This window comes from Pelodiscus sinensis, chromosome 13 (assembly GCF_052426305.1).
Source record: "Pelodiscus sinensis isolate ZL-2025 chromosome 13, ASM5242630v1, whole genome shotgun sequence".
Classification (NCBI taxonomy): domain Eukaryota; kingdom Metazoa; phylum Chordata; order Testudines; family Trionychidae; genus Pelodiscus; species Pelodiscus sinensis.
This window is the reverse complement of record NC_143064.1, coordinates 23872853-23893511: the sequence shown is the minus strand read 5'-3', so window position 1 is coordinate 23893511 and position 20659 is coordinate 23872853. Positions and strand designations below refer to the sequence as shown.

At 43.2% G+C, this 20659-nt stretch overlaps 1 protein-coding gene across 1 annotated transcript in view; it reads right to left on the bottom strand.

Moving 5' to 3' along the window:
- The window catches only part of ABCB7 (ATP binding cassette subfamily B member 7), an 84020-nt gene that overhangs the window by 30548 nt on the left and 32813 nt on the right, over nt 1–20659 (bottom strand). Inside the window, exons 3-4 of the mRNA XM_075940890.2 lie at nt 18483–18569; nt 9352–9471 (exon numbers count right to left, since the gene is read on the bottom strand). Of these exons, the coding sequence (XP_075797005.1) occupies nt 9352–9471; nt 18483–18569 (207 nt within the window). The remainder of the gene's footprint in view (nt 1–9351; nt 9472–18482; nt 18570–20659) is intronic.

Sequence of the window (20659 nt, the reverse complement as noted above, 5' to 3'; positions counted from 1 at the left end):
CCTAACTTCTGTCTCTGGGATGATTTCTGTTTCTGACTGTGCTGTGGGAAGTATCCATGTTCTCCTTGGATGTGGACATGGGGACCCCACCCAGAATTGCATCCACTTCTTTATAAAAATGGTATTTTGTGGGTGCAACTCCTGAACTGACTGTTTGTCTCCTGGTACACCTGCTGGAGTTCCTTTTTCTTGACTCAGCATTGAAGAGTGTCTCATTCATACCCCCTTTCACTCAGGGCTTGAGAAACGTGACCATATGCATCCCAGTTCCTACGGGTCACTCATCTGTGACTGCACAGATTCTTCACCCTACACATTGATAAGATCGAAAAGTTCTGCAGTGCTCCAAGCAGGCGAGCATTCTGAACAGTACTCACCCCGTTCCAATGAGAAGATGCCATGAGGACCACTACACAATGAGCCAGACAGCAGGAAATGGATTTTTAAGTTCCCAGAGTTTGCAGATGGGAGTGTGCATCTGTTTACATGGCTGCAGAGCAGCAGAGTTCAAAGTGCTGGCCAGAATGGCTAACTGGGTCTTGTAGGAAACATTCTGGAGGTCAATAAACTTGACAAAAAACCTACTACAGTAAAACTCAGATGGTCTGGCATCTGATGGTCCGGCACTCCTGATGGTCCAGCACCATCAGGAACCCGGAAGTGCTCCAGGCAGCTGGACCACTGGAGCTGCTCTGCCCCCAGCTTCCCCGATTCAGCCGCTGCTAAAACTGACCAGCGGCTGAATCAGGGAAGCTGGGGGCAGAGCAGCTAGAGTGCTGCTGGGTAGGTCCTGTAGCGCTGCCCCTTGGGGCTGCGGGACCAAGCCGGCAGCACCCCAGCTGTCCCCAATTTAGCAGCTGCTGAAATTGACCAGCGGCTGACTCCAAGAAGCCCGAGGTAAAGCTGCTCTGCCCCGGCTTCCTGGAATCAGCCCCGATCAGTTTCAACAGCAGCTGACTTGGGGATACCTGGGACAGAACAGGTGGGGTGCTGCTGGATTGGTCCCCGCAGCACCAAGGTGTAGCACTGCAGGGACCAACCCGGCAGCGCCCCAGCTGCTCTGTCTCAGGCGTCCTGATTCAGCTGCTGTTGAAACTGACCAGCGGCTGACTCCAGGAAGCCCAGAGCAGAGCAGCTCTACCTCGGGCTTCCTGGACTCAGCTGCTGATCAGTATCAGTAGCGGCTAACTCAGCTGCGGGATCAACCCAGCAGCACCCCAGCTGCTCTGGTCCAGGCATCCCCAAGAGCAGCTGGGGTGCTGCCGGGTTGGTCTCGCGGCACCAAGGGTCGGCGCTACCTGACCAATCCGGCAGCACTCCAGCTGCTCTGCTGCAGGCGTCTCCGATTCAGCAGCTGCTGAAACTGACCAGCAGCGGCTGAATCAGGGGCGCCTGGGGCAGAGCCGGACTATCAGAAGGGGGAGCTATGAGGGGCCTGGGGTCACATCACCACCACCCCACCCCAGACCACTCATAGCCCCTCCTTCTGATAGTCCGACATATCTGATAATCTGGCACCCCCTGGGTCCTAAAGGTGCCAGATTATCAGAAGTTTACTGTATTGTACACAGTACATGATTGTCAACAATAAAGAAGGGGGAAGAGACCTGTGTGGGAGTAGAAGTTTTTTGTTGCCAAAACTGGGCACTTGTTGCAACATTTGTCATGTCGCAAAACCAAATAAGGTTTTTTTTTTTTTTTTTTTAAAGCAACAAACATGCTAGGGTAGATAAGGTCTTAGTCTTAAAACAAGTCTCTTCTCAATGTGGTAACCCAACATGAGAGCATGTTCACATAATGGGGAATACATTTCTTTTAGACTCTAGATAAACTTATCTATCTCTTTAGTGGCCTAGATTTGCTGGCACAGAATTCAAAAGCTCTAAGTGAATCTGGATATTCTGTATCAAAGGAGTCTGCTATACCAGATACAGGTTCATCTTTATATTTTCTCTGAACTTATGCATTGCTGCAAGTCCCAATTCCACTTAAGGGACCAATATCTCAGGATAAAACCTGAAGAGTCTTCTACAAAATTCTTTTCTTGCATAATTCTCAAATAGCACACTCCTTAGAAACATCTCTGTTTAAACAGATTGTCGTCGATTTTTATTTTTTATGTATAAAACTGAAAACTAATGAGCATAATTCTAATTAAGTGGATTCAACCCAAGCATTCATAGAACTATTTATTTTTACTATAAAAGTTTTAAAATCAAAGCTGCAGTCCAAATTCACTGATTGTGTAAGCAGGTGTGACTTCATTTGCTTCAATACAAGTTGCCCTTTTTATACTGTTGCTTAATTTGAGCCTGTAAGAACTGTACAATTAAGCAAAAATTTCACGGCACAAAATTATAAATAAGGTTTAAATGTTTTTAAAATAAAGTTTTATAACTTTAAAGGCAAAACTACAGAACAAAAGGTTTGTGCACACACATAAAACAAGACCAAATCAACTTTTCCCCCATCCAGGTCTCCACTGCATCCTTTCCTCTCTTTTAGTTTTGTACTGTAAGCTCTTCAGGGCAGAGAGTATCATATTTGTGTCTCTTGCATCCACTTTTCTTTTTTTAAATAGATGGTGATGATGAGAGAACAACTGAGATCGAGCAAGTAATAGGATAAAAATGATCCAAACTTAACTCTTCTTTCACACATGGTAACCCAAACACAAAGGTCGAACAGCTATATAACTAGGTTGAAGTTTCAAGATATATATTAGCTTCAGAACTCTTTGCAATATCAAAAGGTCTGTTATGTGTGTGCTATAAAAGGCAGAGCCTAAGATTCAGCACACCAGATATGGACCAATCAAGTCTGGTACCCAGGAAATTTAGAGCACAATCAGAATAGTGGTCAAGTGGCAGCACAAATGGTAAGCGTCGGTGACTGACTTTTGACTCCTATCTGTGGGTCAGCTTGAAAAACCTCCTTCTCCCATTTCTGCATTTCAGTGACAACTCTGCTGGTGGTCACAAGGCGCAGAAACAGCACCAACTCTGAGGAATGGCAGCTATTGTACAGTGCTGTAAAACAGATTTAGAAACAGGGAAGGAGGAGAGAAATTATGAGCTTTCTGAAGCTAACTGAGGGCTTTGAAACTTACCCCTATCCACAGAGAAGGACAGATAACTAACACTGAAATAATTTCACTTAGGATGAAAAACAAACAAAAACAAGAAATGGGTTAATGAGACCATCTGACTCCAGGTAACAACAGTAGGCGATCAGATACCACCACAATGGAGACTATATACCAACCTAATTTATGAGGCAGCTATAAGTATGCATGGTATGTTCCATCAGCATGCAACACTTGTTCCTTGCCCTTTTAGCCAAACAAATTTTCCCCAACACAGAAAATTAACAGTCAGTGGAAATACAGATAGCGTGTAAGATTTCTCCAACTAATGAATAATGTATATTATGTCCACAGCAAGAGGCCAAAAAACTGCAGATTTGACAGAGGTGACAGGATTCTTGTCAAATCCATGAGTTTAATCTGGCTCCTACGGATACTTAATGCAGCTGAGATGGAGAGGGAAGGAGGAGGAGAAAAGGGAAAAGAGCCAAAAAAACCCCCCACAAAAGGACTGAAGACAGAACTGGAAGAGGGAATATGTAGAAATTCTAGACTACATATAAACCCTGTGCAACTTATCCAGTGCATCTAAAATGTATTTTAATAGGGAACTCCCGCCCCGCCCCCTACTTCCCATTGCACCTTACTGACAGTCTTTAGATATGTTCTAAAGGTTCAGAATTTTAAAACATATCAAAAGGACTATAAAATAATACTTCTGAAAAAAGCCTCATTAGCCTCAGAGTAGATCTTTGCCTCTCAGCCCCTTTTAGTCCAATCATGAAGAACAACATAAATAATTATTTTTATAGTAAACCCAAGAAAACTGAAGAGGAAAAAACCAAAACAAAACCAAAGTAATTTTTCCATGGATAAGCAATCCAGCCCTAAAATAGACACAGACAGGCTATAACTATAAGCTCTTCAGTAGTCACAATGCAACCTTGTCTACTTAATTTTGTGGCTGAGGTGCACTGAACCTGAATATTTTAAAGGGAACAAATATGCGAAAACCCACAAACTTCTCTGCTTTTCTATGCCACACAACTGGCCTTTACAAAATATCCAATCTAAAGATACAAGTCCATTGGAAGCAAACAAGTTTGTAGCAGAAAGATTCTGCTCTTAGTATAAAGGGAATCAGATATATCAGCGGAGTTACTCTAATACAGTTTTGTAACAATATGAACTATAATCTGTTTGAGGTTAACAAATACAAATAAGTGGTCACATGAACAAACAGGACAAAGAGCTCCAAGACAGCCTAATAAAGAGGTTGCACAATGTTTCCTCCCTTGCGTCCCCCCCCTCCATACAAGGTTCAGGGTGGTTACAGATTACTTAAATGCAAATTGATTTATTTTCTGGAAGAAAAGGTAGAGGGATTTAACAGTGCTGGGGGAAAAGGCAGAATCCAGGAAAGCCAGTACTATCCAAGTCATCACAGTGAGAGTCTATGCATGAGGTAGTTTTGGTAGAGACTCATCCTGTGGCAATTAGAATGAGTATTAAGAAGAGAGAAATTGTTCAGGGAGTCTTTATTATGTGTAGACCAACAAAATATTCTGTTTTCCTAACAGCATGAACTGGGGACCAGAGACACTAGATAACTAGTTCTACCAGTGCCAAAAAGCACTTCAAGAGTTTTCATGAAAAAAGGAAAAAACAATTCTCATTTGGTGACACCACATTTAAAAACTTGTCATGAGACTTCTGTGGCTGAGAATTAGAAACAGGTGAGTATTCTGCCTCCTTGATGCAACAATGAAAGAACAGCCTTGGAACCATTTAAGATTTTTCTTTCTACTCAGAAGCCACTAATTCTGAGAGAAGGTTGCTTGTCACTGCCACTGGCTGTTTTATTGGCTCTCAGATTGTGAGAGAGACAATATTCATGGAATGCTTAAGGAAAAAGAATTGTTGTTTAATATGATCTTCTAGATGTAGTGGAAGCAAATAGTAGGCACTTTAGTAGTGTAAGGATGTTAAATTGCGGTTATTTTGCTAATCGTGTAATCGATACAACTGTATCAACTACATGATTGGTCAATAAGGGCCGCCCTGCAGAGCTGCACCGGGAGTAGCCCTAGGGGCCGGTATGAGCCAGATTGAGCAGTCCCGGCTAGTGCTGGCTCTAGGAGCCACCAGCGCTGCAGCTCTGTATTTTAAATGTAATAAGAGCCAGTAGGCTCTTACTACATTTAAAATGCGGAGGTGCAACGTCCCAGACCAGCGCCACCCAGGACTACTTGGTCCCAGCTCATCCTGAGTCCAGCAGACCCTGGCCGCAGCCAACCCCGGCACACAAACAGGGGCTGCTCCAGCTCCAGTACCAGCCCGTCTGTGGCAGACAGAGGCTGCTGCCAGAGCAGCCTCTGTCCACAGTGAGCCAGAGGCTGCTTCACAGTCGCCTCCCCTATCCTCCACCGCCTCTAATAGAGGCGGGGGGAGGGTGTGAAAAAGGACGGGGGAGCAGGGGGAGGATGTCCAGGCGGTTAGCTGTAGTGGCAAGGAACCCTGGACATCATTCATATCACTAAATCCAAAAAACTACTTGGAACACCCTAACCTCTTTCCAGAAGTGGTAAACTGTGCTATCACATAGGATCTCAGATTTAGGAGTGTCACACTGTACTACACAATGTGCAGGAGGTCAGGTCAGATGATTATGATGATCCCGTCTAAGCTTACATTTTATGAGGTGCCCTGCTTTGAAACTGGGAATTCTTCAGATGACATTCAAGCAGCCCTGAAGCATTATCATCAGATTTTAAAAGGAGTTATAGCAAGCATTCTTCAGATGTAGGGAAAGTCTTCATGTCAAATGTGTAAGGGGGAGGATTCACAAGAATAACTCCCTACACGACAACAAAGAACATGTATGTCCAGTGTGTGGGTTACTCTCTTGTTCCACATGCTGGATATCATGCCATCTGCTACTGGTATCTGTGCTTTGAACTTTGGTAAATTGTGTTCACAGCTCACTCCAAATACAATTTCAAATACCATTGCATGTTAAGCACTGGTAGAAGAGAAAGAGGAGAAGGAGGGTCTTAACTACGCTTATATGCCATACTCTCTTTACTGTTAGATGGGTTATCAGCAACTTCCTGCACAGGAACTGGAAAATAGAACATCTACTGTAGAAAGTATCACAATGCCATTTCAGAGAAAGAGATCAAGATCACTGGTAAGACAAAGCTGCAGGTCAAGATATTGCCTCTCTACTTCAGCTCAATTACACAAACATATTTTTCTTCCAAGAACTCTCCTTTTATCACCCCTATGCCTCAAGTTTGTTTCTTCCACCCTCCTTTCATATTGCTGAATGCTGATAAGACAATACTTGGTTCAGCCAGTTATAGCACTGAAGCTCATTTCTCAGTAAGAGCTTGTCTCAATGGGGACACTGATTGGAATAATTCCCCTCATGGATACTCTTATTCTGGAACAGCTATTTCAGAATAGCTTATTCCAGTCAATTTTCCATGCAGAAAGGCCTGAAACAGAGACTTTCTGCACAGCAAAACCTTTTCTCTTTTTACTCCTATTTGCTAGAATTTAGCTTATCCCAGCTGCAGCCTAATTTTAGCCTCGTGTGAGATAAATAATTGCCCACAGTCGGGAGGTAGCTAGTTAGAGCCACTAGTTTCACTGAAAAGATTAGAATTTGCTCCCCAACACTTAGCAGTCACAGGAGATTTATATTTTTTCTAAGGCAATAGAATCTGTGTACGGAGAGCATTAAACATGTGTTCCTGGGCTTTATTTCTACAAAAACTACTGCCAACTTAGGACTGTACCCTCCAACAATCTGGATATTTATTGTGCGGATGCTCCTCTCAAAAGTGGATCAACACAAATTTACTGTGGTCTACCACAAAATTCTTTCAAAAACAGAAATAAAATAAAGGTGAAATCACTACCTTTGTCTTGTAATAGGCCTGCGTGTTTTCTTTTAATCTAATTTTTATAATGGATAGTTCTAGGATCAGCAAGAACACAGCAATATGCGTAGTCTAATACAAACTAAAGCAAAATCAACAGTGTCTGCCTTTAGGAGCTGCAGCAGAATCTTACCACCCCAGGCAGATCTTCTGTTCCATGGACACTCACAGCCAAACATAGAATCATAGAATACTAGGACTGGAAGGGACCTGAAGAGCTCATCGAGTCCAGTCCCCTGCCCTCATGGCAGGACCAAATACTGTCTAGACCATCCCTGATAGACATTTATCTAACCTACTCTTAAATATCTCCACAGATGGAGATTCCACAACCTCCCTGGGTAATTTATTCCAGTGTTTGACTACCCTGACAGTTAGGAACTTTTTCCTAACGTCCAACCCAAACCTCCTTTGCTGCAGTTTAAACCCATTGCTTCTTGTTCTATCCTCAGAGGCTAAGATGAACAAGTTTTCTCCCTCCTTATGATACCCTTTTAGATACCTGAAAACTGCTATCATGTCCCCCCTCAATCTTCTCTTTTCTAAACTAAACAAACCCAATTCCTTCAGCCTTCCCTCATAGGTCATGTTCTCTAGACCTTTAATCATTCTTGTTGCTCTTATCTGGACCCTCTCCAATTTCTCCACATCTTTCTTGAAATGAGGTGCCCAAAACTGAACACAATACTCCAACTGAGGCCTAACCAGCGCAGAGAAGAGCAGAAGAATGACTTCTCGTGTCTTGCTCACAACACACCTGTTAATGCATCCCAGAATCATGTTTGCTTTCTTTGCAACAGCATCACATTGCTGACTCATATTCAACTTGTGGTTGGTCCACTATAACCCCTAGATTCCTTTTTGCCATACTCCTTCCCAGACTGTCGCTTCCCATTCTGCATGCATGAAACTGAGCGTTCCTTCCTAAGTGGAGCACTTTGCATTTGTCTTTATTAAACTTCATCCTGTTTACCTCAGACCATTTCTCCAATTTGTCCAGGTCGTTTTGAATTATGACCCTATCCTCCAGATTAGTCGCAACCCCTCCCAGCTTGGTTTCATCTGCAAACTTAATAAGCGTACTTTCTATATCAATATCTAAATCGAAGATATTGAACAGATCCAGTCCCAAAACAGATCCCTGTGGAACCCCACTTGTTATGCCTTTCCAGCAGGATTGTGAACCATTAATAACTACTCTCTGAGTACAGCTATCCAGCCAGTTATGCACCCACCTTATAGTAGCCCCATCTAAGTCGTATTTACCTAGTTTATTGATAAGAATACCATGTGAGACCGTATCAAACGCTTTACTAAAGTCTAGGTATACCACATCCACCACTTTTCCCTTATCCACAAGACTCGTTATCCTGTTAAAGAAAGCTATCAGATTGGTTTGACATGATTTGTTCTTTACAAATCCATGCTGGCTGTTCCCTAACACCTTGCTACTTTCCAAGTGTTTACAGATGATTTCCTTAATTACTTGCTCCATTATCTTCCCTGGCACAGATGTTAAACTAACATGAAAGAAGTGGGTCTGCAAGTGTCCTTCCATCCAGTTTAGGAGGAGCTGCCTATGGACACAGGGATGCCACTACTTCTCTTAAATGTATGTATAACAAGTTTATAGTGGTGGTGATGCCTACAGTGCTTTCCTTTTGTAGCTGTAAGCCACAGGAATGCTCTAGTTCCATCCTCCTATCCTTTGCATTTTCATGTAATTAGCCCAAGGCCAAACTTGTAAAGATTCAAAGGAAATTCCATGTTCTTTATGAAGTCCATTCAAAATGACTAAATTGCCCTATCCAATGCTACATTTTGTGACCATCAAGTGCTATGCCAGCTCCCTGCCTCTGAAAGGCTTGTACTCACCCAACTCAACCCATCTGTTTCAATCCACCAATCATGTATCACGCCTTGGTTCTCTTCCTTGCCGCCTCACCTTCCTCAGCTCCCTCTTCCTCTGTCTCCCCACACTCCTTCACTCCTTTCCCCTTCTTGCACTTACAAACCCTTCCTCATAATTTAACTGATTAAGTTGTGAGCAAATAATGGAATCAATTAATCTGATCAATACAAATCCTCTGTTGGATCTCAACTAATTCCTCCCTGATCCAATTCTATTTATCTGTATAGAGTAAGCACCTCAACATACCAAAACTGTATACCTATGATTTATGCTACATACACCTGTGTGTTGTATGACAAATACTAAAGTGTAGGTTTACTTGCAAAAGTAACAGCAGCATTAATGCTCCTTGGGTGAACTGAGCTACAGCAACAGCCATCATAATTAAGCAAACTAACATTTCTTACCTTTGCACCTGCCAAAAATCCCAGAGAGATGGCAACTCTGGCTCGCAGGTCTGGTCTGTCTTTGGGCCATACATAAGTTAACATTGCCCTGATAATCTTCCCAGCATCTATCTCTTTCAACTATTGAGAAAAAACACATATATAGTATTAAAAAAAGATACAGAAATATACTTTAAAATGCACCATTTAATCAATATCAGAAGTAAAGTAGCAAAAGAAACAGAGGAGAAAAGTTACATTTGCTAATCAAGGCGAGTTTTAGTCAAAACACTGGAAAAAACTATTCAGGAATTTCAAACACATCAGGAAATTACATATTTTTCCTTTAAAAAGTTGTCCTGAAGGTATTAAAATCTACAAAACTATGAAAACTGGATGGCAGACACAGTACTGAGAAAAAAGAACTACAATCTATAGGTTCACAAGACAGTTATTTCACCTAAAATGGCTTACTGTTTAACATCAGTCTTAACCTCCCCCCCAAATTCTCTTCCAGTCTTGAATCCTTCACCTAGAGAGTAAAAATATAAATACCAGTGCTAAAACCCAGCATTATTGAGGACATGATAGAATTGTGATTTAACCTAAAAATATTGTATATAGGATATAGGAAGAAAGTTATTTCTGTACTCAAATATTTTGAGATATATGAACTAAGGATGTTAAGAGGTGGTTAATTGGGTAAATTGTGTACATGATTAGTCGATATTTGATTAATTGATTAGTTGATAAGGGAAGGCACTATCCCCGCTGTGGATCTGCAGTTTAAGTGTAGTAAGAGGCAGGTGCACAGGCAACCCAGCTCCTAGTAGATTTAAACTGCAATCCAAGAAGATGCATTTTTACTCTTGTGACATACAACTATTGCACCCCTTGCTGAGACAATTTTTGTTTGCTCTAGAAAAGTCAGAATGTTTTTCTAAATGGCATTACATTTGTGTCATTTTGCGGTTCATAATGGAGATGTAAAAGAATAGTTGATTAATCACATTTCCCCTCCCAAATCTGCTGCCTCCACTGACCCCTGCACTGCTGCCTCTACCAGGTAACCAAAGTGTTTGGTGACCCCCACCAGTGGCTAAACCTGGTAAATCACCTCCAGCTTGCTGCCTACTTGTTTAGTTAACCCGGGGGAGAATAAGGTTACTGATCGAATAAAATGCGCACACTATTTATTAATTTGATGTTATATAATAATTATACAATAATTTTGATAGTACTCAGTGGCAGAAATATCAAATGTGTATCTGTATATCCCCTATCATTTTATCTAATAATGAAAAAAATCCAACAATTTTTCACTTAAATATCTGAGGGTATGACAGCATGTGAAGTATTAAATATTTTCCATAGTCTAGGCAGAGGTGGGCAATCTTTTTCAGCCTGAGGACCACACCTGGGTAGGGAAAATGTATGACGGGCCATGAATGTAGGGCTGGAGTTGGGATCCAGGAAGAGGTCAGGAAAGGTATGAGTTGTGGGCTCCAGCTGGGCACAACTTACCTTGGATGGCTCGTGGGCAGGAGCACAGCAAGGGTAAGGCAGGCTCCTCCCACCACAACCTGGCCCCATGACGCTACTAGGACTGGCTGGGACGTCCAGCAGTTCCAAAGTGAAGAATGCGGCTTTGCATGCAGCCCTCATCTACTGACACTGCACTTTCCACTGACTACAAACAGGAGCATTAGGGACAGTACCTGGGGCCCACTGTACCTCGTGCCCAGGGGATGCAGGGATGTGCTGGCAGCTTCCGGGAGCAGCATGGGGCCTGGCTAGCGGGAGAGCCTACCTTAGCCCCATTGCACCAGTGGATTGATAATCTAAAAGGCCAAATTAACTGCACTGATGGGTTAGCTGTGGCCTGTAGTTTGCCCACTTCTGGTCTAGAAGCTAATTTAAATAGCACCAGAAACTTATAAGGGCCTAGTACACTAAGAGAAGTGTGCTGAATTGGCACATGCACCAAAGACTTTAAGTGTGACTACAGGAACAGGTACATACAATGTAATTTAGGTGCATTTCCATAAACCATAAAAAGAAGAGTGATAGTTAATAATTGCTCCAATGCTTAATAGAACAAGTGGATTTTTCAAAGACTTTTGAATGAAGCGAGGAACTCGGCACTACGGATGTCATTGTGTAGATGACTACACAATTAATGATAAACCTGGGCTTATCGGTTAATCTTGTCTACTACATACATTCCCCCGCTTGCTCCCGGGGAGGGGTGAGAGAGTGGGAGTGAGAGAGTGGCTTTAAGCAGGCTCCCCAGGAGCACCGGATCCACCTGCCCCTCCACCTCCCATGCTGCTGCCTCTGATAGAGAGGTAGCAGCGTGGAGGGTGAGAGGGGCAAGCTGGAGCTGATACGTGTGGGAAGCTGCCCCCCACACAGAGGTAGCGGGAGCTTAAAAGCCGGTTTCCCCCCAGCACCAGCTCTCCAGTGCCGCCCCCGCCTCTCCCCACGCTGCTGCCTCTATCAGTGGACAGAGGCTGAGGGGCCCGCTGCAGACAGAGGCTGTTCTGTAGCAGCAGTCCTTGTCCGCAGTGGAGGGGAGCTTCCTGCAGCCAGAGACTGCTCCACAGCAAAGGCTGCTGAGGAGCAGCCTCTGTCTGTGGGGAGCTCAGACCCACCATGGACAGGGGCTGCTACTACCCCTCGCTGCTGGCAGGCAGCCAGTCTGCAGGAGGAACTGATTTTTAAACTGGCTCCCCTTGTGTACTGACTTCCACCTTTATCAGAGGCAGGGTGCTCCCTGGGAGTGGAGCCAGGAGCACACTGGCTGACAGCTCCACCTCTGGAGACTAACAGCTAAGTCATGTAACAGCTAAGATTTCATGCAGTTATACAACTACTCAATTACACGATCCCTAACATCCTACTTGGCACATATTTCCTGGGAGGTGGTCCCCTGCACCTGGGACAGCTTGAAAGAGAAAACAAGATCAGGAGTGGGATGAGGCAAAAGGAATAAAACAAAGCAAAAGAGGCTTGTATGGATTATAAAAAACATGCAAGTTAAGAGCATCATTAGATATATAAAAACAAATACAGGTTTCTAAGATTCAGTTTCTGAGCATACAGGAATTCAAATTTACCTGACATTTAATATTTCTGATAAAAGTTCAATTTTTTTTTTACATTCATATTTTAAACCAGTGGTTCTCAAACTATAGGTCAGGAGTTCGGAAACCAGGGCTCAGATACTTTCTGGGACCCCCCCAGGCTCAAGCCTGAGCCCCACTGCATGGGTCTGAAGCAAAGACCCAAGGGTTTCAACCCTGTGTTGCAGGACTCAAGTTAAGACCCCTTGTTGTAGGTGGAGGGGCTTGAGTGGGCTCAGGCTTTGGTACCCCATATTGGGATTGGGTTGTAATTTTTGTTGTCAAAAGGGGACTGCAGTGAAAAGAAGTTTGGTAAATTCAGTTTTAAACAAAAACAATGCTAAACTAATGTAATTTAGTTGAATTACCATAAACTGAAATGTTTCAAGTACTTAATCATTTAACAAACATCATGTCACTTATTCCTCTTTACAGAAGAGCAACAAGGACTCTTACTTTACCTAAAAAAGCACTTATTCTTTTTTAGGATATTCTACAGTGCACACTGGGATTCTTTCAACAGGTACACAGTGAAGTTGTGACTAAGAGCAAAAAAACAAGCAAAACATAAGAAACCCTCCAAAATCATTCTAGTTGGATTAATTTTGGGCAAAATGTTACTATTTCATTTAACAGAATGGTCTCCGAAGTTGAGTAATCATGCATTATGAAGTCAGTTGGCTATACAGGAATACAGTTTAAATTGTACTGTAAATTTTTGCTGGTCTTTTAATTTTATATCCTCCCATTCTCATGCTGAAGCCCCTCTTTATACCAAGGACAAACCCAACATTCAGATGACAGAATAAATCTTTTTGAAAATAGCCAAGAGGTTTTTACAGTGAGATAGTTTAGTGGATAAAACAGGGGGCTCTTTTCCCCTTGAATTCCAAAGCAGTTTACATGCTGTACAAAATCATAAAAATGTGAGCCTTGGTTCAGATTCAAATATAATACACAGTACTGCACTGACAACCAACAATTCCTTCTTCATCACTGGACACCTAAGGGTAATCTTCAAAGACAGAAAGGTTATCTAAAGCTAAAAGGAAGCCAGCAACTAGCAAGTAAACTAAATTACGCAGCACCCTGTGTGTGTTAATCTTTCCATTTCAGGCGGTTTGTTGGAAAAAGTTTGCCCTTTTGTGGAGGATTTTTTACTAAATAGAAAGCTCCATGAAAATAGATGAATTTTATAATATAGTATGGATTTTATAATATAATTCTGTATTTCCCACAGTGGAGTTTATGTATTCCCCATTCCATCAATTTCAGGAGAAAGACATAAATTAGATTTAAAATTCACTGGGAAAACAAAATTTGAATTAGAGGGAAAAGGTAGGGTGATGTTTTGTTAAGAGAAAAGGCTGCTACAGCAACTGGGGAAAACTTATCAAACTTAAGCCTATAATTTAACAGAAAAATCCATCTTCCTTTATGTTTCAAAGTCTCATCTTCAATAGCAACAAGTTAATAAGATACAATGGCAACTGCTGACTGTACATACAGCACCTGAGCAATATAAATTCTAAGTATCCTTCATTTAGCTTTTAACAAGTGGCTATATTGACAATTCATAAGTAAGCAGAGGATGTAAAACAACAAATCCGCTTACCCCTAGCTACTAAGAAGAGAGGTGATATTGACAGCAGTATATGCAAGAATACAACCCTTAGTAGCAAAGGATATGCATAAATAGCCTTGTACCTCAAACAGAGCACCATTAATGGGTTGGAAGAAACAAACTGGTGCCACGTTAATATGAAACTACTACAGTGATTGGAGTGGTTCTAATTATATGTTGCTACTGGCTAGCCAGACTTTGTACAGGAAAGCTATTAGAGAGGAAAAAATGAGAAGGAAATATAAAGGTTGCAAACAAGGAATTCAATTTGGATCTTTGAGGGCTTTCAATGGTTTCAAAACCAAAACAGTTTATTCAGAATAGAGTGAGAAGGCAGCAAGTGATTTGCACAGTCTTGCAAAAAGGATCAAGAAAAAAACATCAAAGGATGCACAAAATATGCATTATATCAAAGTTCAACATAAAATGAACATAGATACAATTACAGATGTATAGAAACATGAATCTGAATGTAAAAGATATATAAGTCACAGGGTTAAGATTTTTTTTAATTAAGTCTGTTAAAGGTGACCTATAAAGGCTTGTATACGTTTTCCCTTAGCTGGGCATTCTATGAGATTGTGTACCAAAACATGTTGCACTATTAGCACTGACTCAATGACCTAGTGTTTGAAGTCTAAATGATCAGAGTAGCTGTTCTCAAAGTGTGGACCAAGAACTGACTGTCAGGCACGGGAGCTCTGCAGCGGGGAGCCTGCATTGGCGTTCCAGCCAACATCCCTGCCCCATTAGGTTGGAGCGCAAGTGCCGGCTTCCCACTGTGGGGAGGGAGGGCTGGATCTGGCTTGCGGAGTCAGGAAGTGGCTCCAGGCACTGCTGCTGCCCCTCCTCCAGGCTGGGGGAAGGGCAGCACAGGAAACTGCTTGACTGGAGGCTTTCACTGCTGCTCCTATTGATTGCAGCCCTGGCCAAAGGGAGCAGTGGAGGAGGTGGGGCCTGGGCGGGATGCTTGGGCACGGCGGTGGGCACAGAGCCAGGTAAGCGCACACCATCTCCTTCATGCTCAGACCTCTATCCTCATCCCTGTCACACACACCCCTCCTGCCCAGAATTTTCCCCTACAGTTGCAGCTTAGCTGTAATACATTAGCTAGGGAAAGCAGAGGAACAGAATGTGCAGCAAGTTTTTAAAGTGTTATTTAGTCTTGAAGGTGGTATTAAAACATTTAGATGCCTGCCACAGATATGTCAACATGCTTATTGTTACAGGACGGACTGCCAGTGCCACCCCATAAGGCAGAGGCAAGCAAAATATGGCCTGTGGGTCAAATCTGATCCACCAAACTGCTGGATCCAGCCCCTGTCCCAGAGGGTCCCTGGGCAGGCTCCCCGCCTGCCGTGCCCCCACATACCACTCAAAGCTATGAACCCCAGGGAGAGCGAGAGAGGCTTTGCACGCTGCCCCCCACCCCCCGCACAACCTCACAGTTCCCACTGGCTGGTTTTCGGGCTTGCAGCATTCAGAGATGCACATAGACCCTACAGCCAGCAGTTCTGAGTGACGTGAGAGGAGGGAATGGGGAGGGGGGGAGGAAAGAGAGCAGGCAAGGAGCCTCCTCAAGGGACCTGCTGGTCAGGAGCTGCCCAGGTAAGTGTTTCCCAACCACAGCCTGCCTTTGGCACCCTAGCTCCTACCTCCCATTCTACATGGTGCACATGCTCTGTAGAGACAATTTCTCAAGAGTCCATTCTGATTAAGTGTGCTTGAGTCTCTCTAAATCTCTGGTGCTGATCAGACTGGGCATAAGCCATGGCTTCTCACAGTAACTGAGCCTGCTCTAGCCTAGGTCTAAAGGGGTATGTCTACACCACAGCGCTAATTCGAACTAACTTAGTTCACGAACTAACGCATCCAGACTAAAAAACTAGTTCGAATTAGCGTTTTGCTAATTCGAACTAGCATGTCCACACAGAGTGGACCCTGAACCGGGGTTAAGGATGGCCGGAAGCAGTGCTGGCAGGGCATCAGATGAGGACTTAGAGCATGGAGCTGCTGTCTCAGGCTAGCCGAGGGCTGTGCTTAAAGGGATCCGACCTCCACCCCGGACAGACAGTTCTCAGGGGTGCCCCGATTGCAAAGCAGTCCTGGCTTGGATTGCCCGAAGTACCCACACTGGGCAACTCACAGCACTCAGCCATCAGACCGGCTGCACTTGCCGCAGGCTGCCATCTGGTGAGAGGGGCAATTGGGGGGCTGCAGGAGAGCTTCCACCCCCAGAACCCCGCAGAGCCAGCCCAGTCCTCCCCATCGGGGGCTCGTACCCCATTCCTCCCTCACCTCCTTCCACTTACCCTTCCCTAGCCCCCCTTCCTGATGTACAAAATAAAAGACAATTGTGTTCAAAAATAGAATCTCTCTTTATTGAACAAAACTGGGGGAGACTGGGAAAAGGAGGTGGGAGAGGGGAAGAGAGAGGGTGAGAGAGGGGAGGGCAACTAAAATGATCAGGGGTTTGGAACAGGTCCCATATGAAGAGAGGCTAAACAGACTGGGACTTTTCAGCTTAGAAAAGAGGACATGGAGGGGGGATATGATAGAGGTCTATAAAAGAATGAGTGGGGTGGAGAGGGTGCAGCAAGAAAAGTTCTTCATTAGTTCCCATAATAGAAGGACTAGAGGACACCAAAGGAAAGGAATGGGTAGCAGGCTTCAAACTAGTAACAGAAAGTTGTTCTTCACAAAGCAAAGAGTCAACATGTGGAACTCCATGCTGCAGGAGGCTGTGAAGGCTAGAACTAGAACAGAGTTTAAAGAGAAGTGAGATAAAGTGATGGAGGTTGGGTCCATGGAGTGGTATTAGCCAGGGGGTGGGAGTGGTGTCCCTGCCCAAAGCTTGTGGAAGGCTGGAGAGGGATGGCACGAGACAAATGGCTTGGTCACTGTCTTCGGTCCATCCCCTCCAGAGTCCCTAGGGTTGGCCGCTGTTGGCAGACAGGCTACTGGGCTAGATGGACCTTTGGTCTGACCCAGTACGGCCATTGTAAGCTCAGGGTCGGGGGTCTCAGTGGACCACCTTGATTTTCATGCACACCTGCTCCTGGGTGGCCAGGCTGGCAGCTCTCCTGCCCTAGACGGCCACTTTCCTGTGCCTAGTGCGGAGGTCATGGACGAGGTCCACGATGTCCGCACTAGACCAGGCGAGTGCCCGCCTCTTGCGGTCCCGGGCAAGCTCCCGGGAGCCGCCAGCCTGGTCCCAGGAAGAGGGGACTGGGGGGGCATCGGGTGGCTGGCTCGAGCCGTGCCAGTTGCAAGGTCTGCTGGCTGGGTGCTGGCAGGCTTGCACCTGGCACGGGCATCGTAGCCAGCCCGTGCCCCTTTAAGGGGTCCGGGGCCGGGAGGGGGGCAGTAGAGTTTCCCTGGTGTTGGTCAGAGTGGCCACCAGGGAAAGCTGGGAAGGGCTAGCCTCCCACTAGTTCAAATTAAGGGGCTACACACCCCTTAATTCGAACTAGTAAGTTCAAACTAGGCGTTAGTCCTCGTAGAATGAGGTTTACCTAGTTTAAACTAAGCGCTCCACTAGTTCGAATTAAGTTTGAACTAGCGGAGCGCTTGTGTAGCGCCTATCAAAGTTAATTCAAACTAACGTCCATTAGTTCGAATTAACTTTGTAGTGTAGACATACCCAAGGAGTGAAAATAGACTTTCCCTATAAAGGCTGCTCCAGCACGGGATGGGCCTGGAACTAAGAGCAGGGACCTGACTCTTCTGTCAGTGATGACTCTCAGCCCCTTTGCACCCTGACAGCATAGAGGAAGAAGCAATCTGACTCAAAAAACAAACAAATTATACACAAAGAATCTACATTAAATGAATATTCAAAGGTGCAATGGAAAACATTTGAAAGTAAGAATTAAGGCTGCCTGTGACACATATTAACTTAAAACAAATTCATAAGCTAACAAGCATATTTTTTTATTGCTGCAGTCAGTGCTGGTAGAGTGATGCAGTGACTTGTATCCACCAGCAAATTTCTTCTACATCAAATATCAAGTCCTAGAAATGCCACTGACAAGCAGGAATAAAAGGACATACTAAGGTACAATGGAACATATCTGCCATGAAAAATCTGAAATACCTGAGGCTAATTTCAAGTCAACATCTGTGACACTTTGGTAACTTTTATAGAAAGCCAGAGAATTTGTAGGAAAATAAAGCAGGTAAATTACCCAGCAATGGTAATTGATTTTAAGATCTACTAATCCAAGGTTCACAACTAACAGTATTTATTAGACATTAGTCTAAAAACTAATGTAAGTAGCCATCTGTGGGAAACAGTTACCGTTTTCAATTGTTAAGTGTTTGGAAAGGCTGGACATACTTTTGATTTACACAGCATCCTGAACAAAAGAGTTTGGAGTAATATTGTTTAATTAAGCTTTTACCCCTTGCTTTGGATCTGTGTGGAGTCCTCCACCTGCATGACCATGCCAACATGTTCTCTTATCTATCAGTGGCCACCTCTGGAAAGTCTGTGTGAAAAATAAATATCAGTTATATAGCAACTTCAGGAATCATGTACTTAAAATCATGAACAAAAACCTTAAATTCTGAATTAACATGACAATCAGAATAGAACTGAAGATCTAGTAGCACAATGCTACCACCAAGAGGAATGGAGATTATGTCTCAAGAACAATACCTTGCCCCTGAAGCTGGCATCAGAAGGAATTGACTTAACAGTTATACTTCAAAATACCTCACAGCAGAAACTGTTTAAGATTTCTAGAAAGAGGTCTTTAAATCCTTCAAGTCTATATCTACTATGAATAATGACTTTGTAAAAATGGCACCTTCAAATGGCACCTTCCTGTTCAACAGACCTGCTTCCTGCACACATGGCGCATACTACCTGCTGATCTTGGGTTTGTCTACACTTAAAAGTAGAAAGCACAACCCCAGCAGCGCTTTAAACTGAAAGTATGGCCACTGCAGGAGTGCTGAGAGAAAGATCTCCCAGCTTTCTATGTAAACCACCTCCACAAGAGTCCTGAAGCCTGGATCACACTGGCACTGTAACTTACTGCATTCAGGGAAAAAGAGGTGTTTTGCACATCCCTGAGCCAGAAAGTTACAGTGCTGTGAAGAGCCAATGTTGACTTAGCCTTAGAGACAAAGGTATGTTTTAATGCTTTCAATTAAACCTTAATTCTGTTGACCTTGCCAAGATCTTGTTAGACACATAAAGCTTGGTAGATTTAACTAAGGTCTACTTAAAAAAAAAAGTGTAATTAAACTAAGGATATTAAGAAGTGGGTAACTGACTAATCGTGTAATTGATACAGTTTGTATGGAGTACACAATCAGTCAATAAGGTGCAGCTCTGCAGTTTAAATGTAGTAGGAGCTGGGCACAGCCAACTTCTGCTACATTTAAGCTGCAGAGTGCAGTAAGGGTAGACCCGTGACACCAGTGCAAATTTTGCATTTAGACAAGATTTAATAGAGAGTGAAGTACATTTTATTGTTTTATGTGCAAAATCAAACCTGTTAATCTACAGCTTTGGAAGCCTACTATGGTGAAAACAGGCATAACCAGGGTACCAAGACAATAGACAGTTATAATCGAGGTTCTACATCAGCCTGTACAACCTTAACTATTGGTGGTGATGCATAAGAAGGAAAGATTCAAGCTTGACATTCAGAACACAGGTGGCGTTTGCAGGGTTGGCAATTAGAAAAGTCACCCTTACTTGTAAACTGAGCAAATGTGTTACAGAAATCACTGAAAGACACAGAATGAATCCCAACATGTCATTAAAAAAGTCTCTTTTTACAGAGGTATAATAGAAGTAAAATAATCATAAACAGGTTACAAGTCTCAATGGCCATTGTTTAACTACACCATAAATTAAATTCATGAATTGCAATTTACTTATGTCCGATTAGCACATCTAACTGTCATCCGATTTATTTTTAGCTATACATACCTTTCCTTAATGGGTAAGAAAATGCATTTTTAAAAGGCAACTTTTAAAGCAGAACTGCGCTTTCAATAAAGTGCTTAAAATCACTGCAGTACACAGGAATGTGATCAATTTGGCAAGTATCATAATAATGACACAGAGCTTTACAAGTACTTCGAAGTACCGTGCAAAGCATTAACCCACAACACCTCTTTGACGTAGGTAAATATTACTATCCCCACTTCGCAGGTAGGAAAACTGAGTAGCGAGGTTAATTCACCTGCTCAAAGTCATGGAGAGACAGTGACAGAGATGGAACTGGGTATCAGTAACTTCTGAATTTTACTCTATTAGACCTTTCTTTTAAAAAAAGTTTTTTTTTTAAAAAAACAAACCTACAATAGAACAGTTAAATTGCAAAAATCAAGCATCTGAAAGTGACTAAATGCCACGTTTAAAGTTACGTATGAAACATTAATTCTGTCCCTTTGTTGTGTTCAATCTCTGCACAGAATGAGAATCATTCCAGTTGAAAAAATAATATTAATTACATATGTACAAGGGGGCATATAAATTGCATGAGCAACTCCAAGTAGTATTTCCAAATCTATGAATGCTTGAATTTGCAACCTAAATATGTTTAATACATTGAACGTC